Source organism: Atractosteus spatula, chromosome 4 (genome assembly GCF_055471065.1).
Source record: "Atractosteus spatula isolate fAtrSpa1 chromosome 4, fAtrSpa1.hap1, whole genome shotgun sequence".
NCBI classification, from domain to species: domain Eukaryota; kingdom Metazoa; phylum Chordata; class Actinopteri; order Semionotiformes; family Lepisosteidae; genus Atractosteus; species Atractosteus spatula.
The window spans coordinates 60,695,615-60,702,905 of record NC_142709.1 but is presented as its reverse complement, the minus strand read 5'-3'; the positions used below and the strand labels follow the sequence as shown (position 1 = coordinate 60,702,905).

General features: G+C 38.1%; 1 protein-coding gene across 1 annotated transcript; it reads left to right on the top strand.

The window, feature by feature from the left end:
- The first annotated feature begins 284 nt into the window (after positions 1–284).
- LOC148836745 (C-C motif chemokine 20-like) lies at positions 285–2,550 on the top strand. The gene is made up of 4 exons (XM_088913835.1): positions 285–444; positions 891–999; positions 1,551–1,628; positions 1,902–2,550. Exons 1-4 carry the CDS (start codon positions 366–368, stop codon positions 1,927–1,929), a joined length of 294 nt encoding a protein of 97 aa, XP_088769961.1. The 5' UTR covers positions 285–365; the 3' UTR covers positions 1,930–2,550.
- Positions 2,551–7,291: the final 4,741 nt, after the last annotated feature.

The window sequence follows — 7,291 nt, the reverse complement described above, 5'->3', positions numbered from 1 at the left end:
ATTATTTGTAGAAAATGGAATACCGTTGTAAACAATCTTCTGTATATAATAAAAAGAATGTTGCAAAATGTAGAAATTCCATGCCACGTGCCAGATAAAAATTTCTCCACTGTAAAAATGCAAGGGGAAAAGACTGAACAGTAACAAAAGGAGGAAGTAATTTAGGAATATTGTTTCCATATACACGCCTCATCACAGAAAGCCCCATGTCAGAAACGGATTCTATTTTTGATGACCTGTGGAAACTCCTGAGTCTGCCTGTACTGTATAAATGTGGCCACCTGTTAGGTTAGTTCATAGCAAAGCTCGTAGAACACAGATCTCGTTTTACTGTGAAAGGTTGCTGACTGTACCTTAACAAGAAAATGGCAAGCTCTAATCTCATCACAGTCATACTGTTTGGACTTCTGACGGTGAACTTGTTAGCCCTACACTCTGAAGCAGGTAAGCATTGTATTCACTTACTTACTGTAGCTTAAATAGCTCAAAACAGTAAGAATAAATACATTTTAGATATACAGTGGCCTTTTTTAGTAATAATGAATTTTTAAGATCAAGCTGCATTTTACTTTGTTTTCAAAAATGACATAGCCTTATGTGTAAAATATACCACTTATTAAAGACACTGCTAGGAGTCACTTTCTTTGCTATTTTTTTTTCTTCTGTCATTTTGTCTTCATTGTAAGATTTAAGAGCTAGGTCTTCAACTGAATAAATTACAGAAGGATTTTTTCCAATGGAAAAAGGTCACAGTTTACTTTGGAAGTAGTGTCCAAACCCATGAGTGTTACAATCTGCGTACTGTACATTCTGTGCTATTCCTTTTTATTAGCTAATGGGAATCACAGCCTGGATGCTAAACCTCCTTTCTCTTTTCTTTTTTCTTTTAGCTCAAAGAAACTGTTGTCTTTCGTACTCAAAGAAGCCGTTTCCACGTCATCTGATCACAGGCTACACAATTCAGACTGTCATGTACAGATGCGACATTGATGCAATTGTGTAAGTCATTGCACATGGCAAGTTAGCACCTGACACAGGTGCATTTGAAAGGGAGCGACCTGATTGCAGTCCAACTTATTATTGTGCCAACTACTGCCTGAACACATTCTTTCAAATGAGAACAACAGGGCTAAGAACAGCACTGGGACCCACAAGTACAGTTTTCTTATTTGTACCTTAGGCTGTGTCTCTGTATTTATGCCAGCACATTTCATTTTGCAGTACAACTGCATTCTTTAGTCAGCATCTTATCACTGTACATTGCGTACCTATCTTAACCTTTAAACTATGGCATACAATTAAGTTATGATCTGTACACATTAGTAACGAAAACCCACAAAAAAGCACAAGAGCAAAGTAAATGAAACACAAAGGGAAGCAAACAAATGAAAGGACTCATGTGTGTACTTGCGTGTATCCTTTGAAGTCAGAGTGGTGATTAAGATGACCTATATTGTGCACAGTGCTCTCCTCAAAGAGTATTATGATGATATTATAAATGTATTTTTTTTTCAACCATGCTGATATGCTACCAATATCTGCACTTGCAGGTTCCACACTGTCAAGGGAAAATCTATCTGTGCTAATCCAGCAGAACACTGGGTGATGAACAGAATCGAATGGCTGAAGTAAGTGTCACTTTTTTTGTGTTGGTTCTCTATGCTCACACTCCTAAGCCCATGAAAAACTCATATAAAATGCATATGCATTTATGAAGAAATGCTATAATACTACTATTAGGCTATAATAATAATGTTTTTATTACAATTCACTAATCAGCAGTCTTTAAATTCCATTATAGTCTCTTTTTGAAATAAATGAGCAAAATTATAATTCTATATTATATTATGTTGAAAAGTTGAAAATTGTTTTTAAAACTCTTCTTTCCTTCTTTTTCTTAGGGAAAAAGCAAACAAACTTGTTCAGTAAAATTCTGTCACCTCTGAGTCTGAAGATGGATTGAAGAAGAAAATAAGCTAACGACACCACTCATCATTAAGCACTGGCTGATGTACAAATGCAGATGGAAGGACCCTCTATTGTTCTACCTGCAAAATACTTTTTGGTTTTCAATTTTTATTGTAGATAATTCTATATGGTCATTTTTACTTACTGCCTTTATGCTATGATACTAATTTTATTTATTATGCTGGTCAAAGATAAAGTGCTACAATAATTCTGTTACTCTGAAAAACTACTGTTATTTTGGAGCTTAAGCATTTACAGTACATGTTCTTATTCTAACATTTAATTTGTTGCCTAACAAGCATTTGGCATCATATTTGATTTGGATGTTTGTGTTATTACTCTGTTTCATAAACAGAAATGATGTAATGTATCGATAAGATACTATGGTAAGATATACAAGAAACTTTAAAACATTTTGTTTTATATGGTATCACACATTTGTGTTCTTAGTCTATCTCAACTGGAAGAGATTTGTTAAATGAATTTATACGGAATTCTCATAGAAAACTTTTAAACTGTTTTCCTGGGGATTAGTAAGGATATTTCAGTAAAATAAAAAAAATATTTATAAAAAATAAAAAATCAAGTAGTGGTCTGTCTTCTTTCTTAACTACAAAACTGCAAAAACCTTCACAAAACAATCACAGCCTCCACTACTGTTTTTAAACTTCACCGTCTGGACACAAGCAACAAAGTCTTACCGTACATCAAAACACAAAGACATCTTTCAAAATAATAAAATAGTAAAACTTTCAGCAGAGTTATCCTTTTTATCGTCACTGTCAATCAGAGACAGGCCATGTATAGTATAACACCATGTATTGTATACATACTGGACCATATAAACTACATATAAAATAAGACATTCACAAAGTTATTATCAAGAAAATGACAACCAATTTTGCAGTAGGTGCACCAATATTTTATAAACAGACACTATTTCTTTTTCAATGACTGCTGAGCTCAACACAGGGTCACAGTGAGGCAGAGCCCGACCTGGACAGTCCAGAATGGGATGTATACGGTCTCACATACATGTTGCAGATGGGGGACAAAGACGCCGCTGAAGCTAGACAGTATGTCTTTGGACTGGGAGAAAGACGTAGCCCCTGGATCAAACACGTGACAATAGGGAGAACAGGTAAACTCCACCCAGAAAGTGCCTCACGCCTGCATCAAATCAGGAAGCCAAGAGCTGTAAGGGAGAAATGCTATCCTCCACATTGCCAAGCTGCAGCTGAACTGACATGACACAGGCACATGCGTTCGATGATGAGCATCCATCAAGAACGGGAAAAGTCTGTGAAAGTCTCGGGCTAGTAGCGTGTGTTGTCACTGATGGACAATGTACAAGCTGTACAAGAGTGGTGTATGCTCTGCATCAAGTACAGTATTCAGGGATTCCTAATCCTGTAATAATGTTTGGACAAGTATGTGCCTGTTCACTGGTTTCAAAGTCTTAAATGCCACAGGTCATCTCAGCTCATCCCACACATATCTAATGGGGTTTAAGCCTGGCAAACAGAAGATCCACGGCAAAATTAACACATTCTCAACTTGGAAGAAAGCCACCCTAACACAAGAGGACAACATACTGTAGTGTTATCCTGCTGGAATATTGTCACATCAGGACACATCAGGTTCCAGCACTTGATAGACAATCAGGTTGTGATTAATCACAAGTGCAGTTCTGTTGTGGCTAGACATCCCTGCCCAAATGGTCAAACTTGGAACTTCCCAATGAACTTGGTGAAATGTCATGGTTCTAGGTCTGCCAGCTTGTTGCAACTGATGACATGTATCTGGCTGTAGCATCATGCCACATTAGAAATTGAACACCCAAGACAGCAAGTAACAGAGGGCTGATCAGGATCAGCCTTTAACACACCAATAGCATGGATATGTTGCAAATACATGGCACAAAACTCTGCATGTATAGAAACAAGGCATTATGGTCCTTTTTGTAAGTTGCATACGACTATACATTCAACAGGACAAAATCTCTATCTTTAATTAAATTATTTTGTGTTTATGCAAGTCCAGGTCTCTCAAGGTTATCGCGGTCAGTCCTGAATAATCAATTAATCTAAAACATTTGATGAATAACCGGAATCAAAGCTTTATTTTTCTCAAAGCAGACAAGCATAGAGTTATAATTTTCTTTCTTAAAGAAACTTAAGTACAGTAATAGGCCTTAAGAGAGCTGTGGGCTTCATTTAAAAAAAAACTAATTCAAAGATGTGCAAAACCCCTATTTATCCTATTTAGAATACATATACTGTACAAAAAGGTCGCTTTCGCAAATGGCACAAGGACCTTGCGTAGTCTTATACTGCCCTCTACTGGAAAATCTGCAAAATAGCATCAGAAAATGGATAGATTGGAAAAGGAGTTCTCAACCAGCGGTCTCGTAAAATTCAGAGACTGTCTAAAATGAATGCAAGACAAAGGGAATCTTTTCAAGTCAAACACACTCACAGTGAATCTGTTGTGATGAAGCTTATAGTAGGATCACTGGCCTGCAATCTTGCTTTAATAATAGTAAAGCAAGTTGTAAAACATACAATTTCCCTCACGGGATCAATAAAGTATCTATCTATACAGTATATAATATCAAGCATTATTTAATGATAGTAAAGCATAATGAAACAATCCATTATAATAATTCAATTAAATGTAATGTTTAAAATAAGGGATTTCTTGAAAGGTTTTCCCATAATCAGGAGAGATTGAAAAGACCTGCCACAGAGCTTTATTGTGTAAAAAAAAGGCTCTCTTTGATATATAAAAACTGTCGTAAGTCTCCTATTCCTTTTATCACACAATACAATTACATGTAAATTGTGAATCTTTCTGGTCATGTCAAAGCAATTTCTTGAATCAAAAAAGTAACTATCTACCCAGTAGAGAAAATAAATTCCAGAGTAGGAAAATTCAATCCCGCCTTGCATCCTGTACTTCAGAATGGGCTCAGATTTGCTGCAACTCTCACCAGGACCAGCAGCTATCTGTTAAAGGCTGGACAGGTTTTTACCCTCACAACATTAGGCAGTATTAGACAGAAAAGTTCATGAAGCAACAGTTTTTTACTGAGCTACAGAAATGCTCTTTGTTCAGAGGACACAGCCAGCTCACTGCTGGATCCAGAAGGGAAATGATGTCTTATGGAAACGAACCTGTCTTGTAACGTCTGTGACACTGGGCCAGCAGCCAGGTCTTGTGGAAGAGTGTGAGTAAAGAGACTCTCTGGATCGCCGGGACTCTAAAGAAGACCCACAAAAGAACATTCTGTTCTGTTTTACCTCCAGCATGCTTGTAGAAAACTCATAATGGACCACTTGTGAACCTCCGGATGTTGAATTGAGCTGCTTGCCAGCCTTAGAAGCCCAAAACCTGAACGTCTCTAGTATTACACCCTGGGGCCTCTGGCTCAGCAGTAGCACAGATCTGGTTGTTCCCATGAGTCACATCACTGGTATCACCTGGCACACTGGGGTAGTGCATTCAATGATTAATAGCAGATTCTTCTGCAGCTTTTAACAGTATTTTCATGTCAAGTGTGAGGAGAAATAGCTGGGTCTGGTAAGCAGGCTGCTGTGGGTGAAACATTGAAATTTACTGACTGCAGCTCCGGTATGCTTGCAAAACGCTCACGTACTGTAGTGCCTTCCGCAAAACCTGCTTGACCTCTTCTGACACTGTAACTGACTGCAGCTGTGCTTCTAGGTTCAGGATGGAGGGCACCACTTCAGAGAAAGCCTGCTTCTCAGTGTAACTCTGTTCCATGAGCAGAGATCTTTGCAAGCTCCTCCAGTTCGGACCACTGACTCTCAGACAGAGGCTGCACGCAAAGCTCCATAAGAACCTCATTCAAAACAACTTTAATCTCAACAGGTCTCTCGGTTTTACACGGGATCAGACCTCCAGTTTTGTTTACAGTCCAAAGGCAATGTTTTACCACATTTTACCACATGATTTTACCTGTGACTACTGAAGATTCAAGAGCACTGCTCACCACAGTTCTAGCTCTGTTAAGTGTTGTGCTTTCTGGACACTACGCTCAAAGTGCTTTACAGGTAATGGGGACTCCCCTGCACCACCAATGTGCAGCAGCCACCTGGATGATGCGACAGCAGCCATAGTGCACCAGTACACTCACCACACGCCAGCTCTCAGTGAGAAGAACAGAGAACAGAGTGATGGAGCCAATTCATAGATGAGGATTATTAGGAGGTTTACCATGCTTAGTAAAGGCCAATGGGAAATTTGGCCAGGATGCCAGTGCCTGCTCTTTTCAAGAAACACCCTGGGATTTTTAATGACCACAGAGAGTCGTGACCTCTTTGCGTTTCATCCGAAGGATGGCGCCTTTTTACAGTATAGTTTCCCCTAGGGCTGGGCGATATACCGAAACTTTACCTCTACCGACGTTAAGAATCTCACACCGACCTAATTTTGCTTATGTAAAAGCTTTCCCCACTCATGCGTGCTTTCATGAGCGGTCCCCTTAAAAAAACTACAACACCCAGCCGTCATATCCAGTCACATGCTTCTGCCTCGACCAACCTTCGTTCTTTATTCAAAACACACAGAAGGGTCGCTCATGCTGAACCCCAGTCAGGCAGGGATGACTCAAGTACAAATGAAGATGAGCTGGTATCTACAAAAGATGCAGTGTCGATCGTTTGGTCCTATTTTGGCTTCAGCAAACAGGATACTGAACAAAAAGAAGTCGGATGTAAACTGTCGGAAAACCGTTTCTGCGCCCAAACGTAACATGAGCAACTTGTTTCATCAAAACTTAGAGTAAAAGGCCTACAAGGGCTGCATGAACACCGAAAGAGTAACATAATGGAGGATTTTATTTATTTACATTATTCATTTTGAAATTTCACAATGGATGTGAAACCTTATTTTCTATTTTTGTTAGTAATTCAGGCAACTTCAACTTGCCTTTTACTGTAAAACAATTTAAAAGTAATCTTTTTTCATAAGATGCATATTTTGATTTCTAGCATAATTTATATTGAAAATCTATAAGATGTGAGACATTTAGATTTAGTCGGCATTTAATAAATACTCAAAGTCCTATATTTTCCATAAATGTTCATTGTGCAATATGTTAAAATGTTCAATTTTTTTTTCATTGGAAGTTATTCTGTTGGTGTTTCCATGAATTATGTCCTTAAATGATTTGTAAGACATTCAGATAAGATGAAGTGTGTGCAGCTTCAATAGTTTAGCATATTTAAAACATGATCTTTCAGCATATCATATCAAGGGTTTCAAAAACAATTATTGTTAATTTATCGATATCGAGGTA

Coding starts and splice junctions, on each gene's coding strand:
- LOC148836745 (XM_088913835.1), top strand. CDS start 366: ATGGCAAGCTCTAATCTCATCACAGTCATACTGTTTGGACTTCTGACG. Junction 445..890: donor AGCCCTACACTCTGAAGCAG/GTAAGCATTGTA, acceptor TTTTTCTTTTAG/CTCAAAGAAACTGTTGTCTT. Junction 1,629..1,901: donor AACAGAATCGAATGGCTGAA/GTAAGTGTCACT, acceptor TCTTTTTCTTAG/GGAAAAAGCAAACAAACTTG.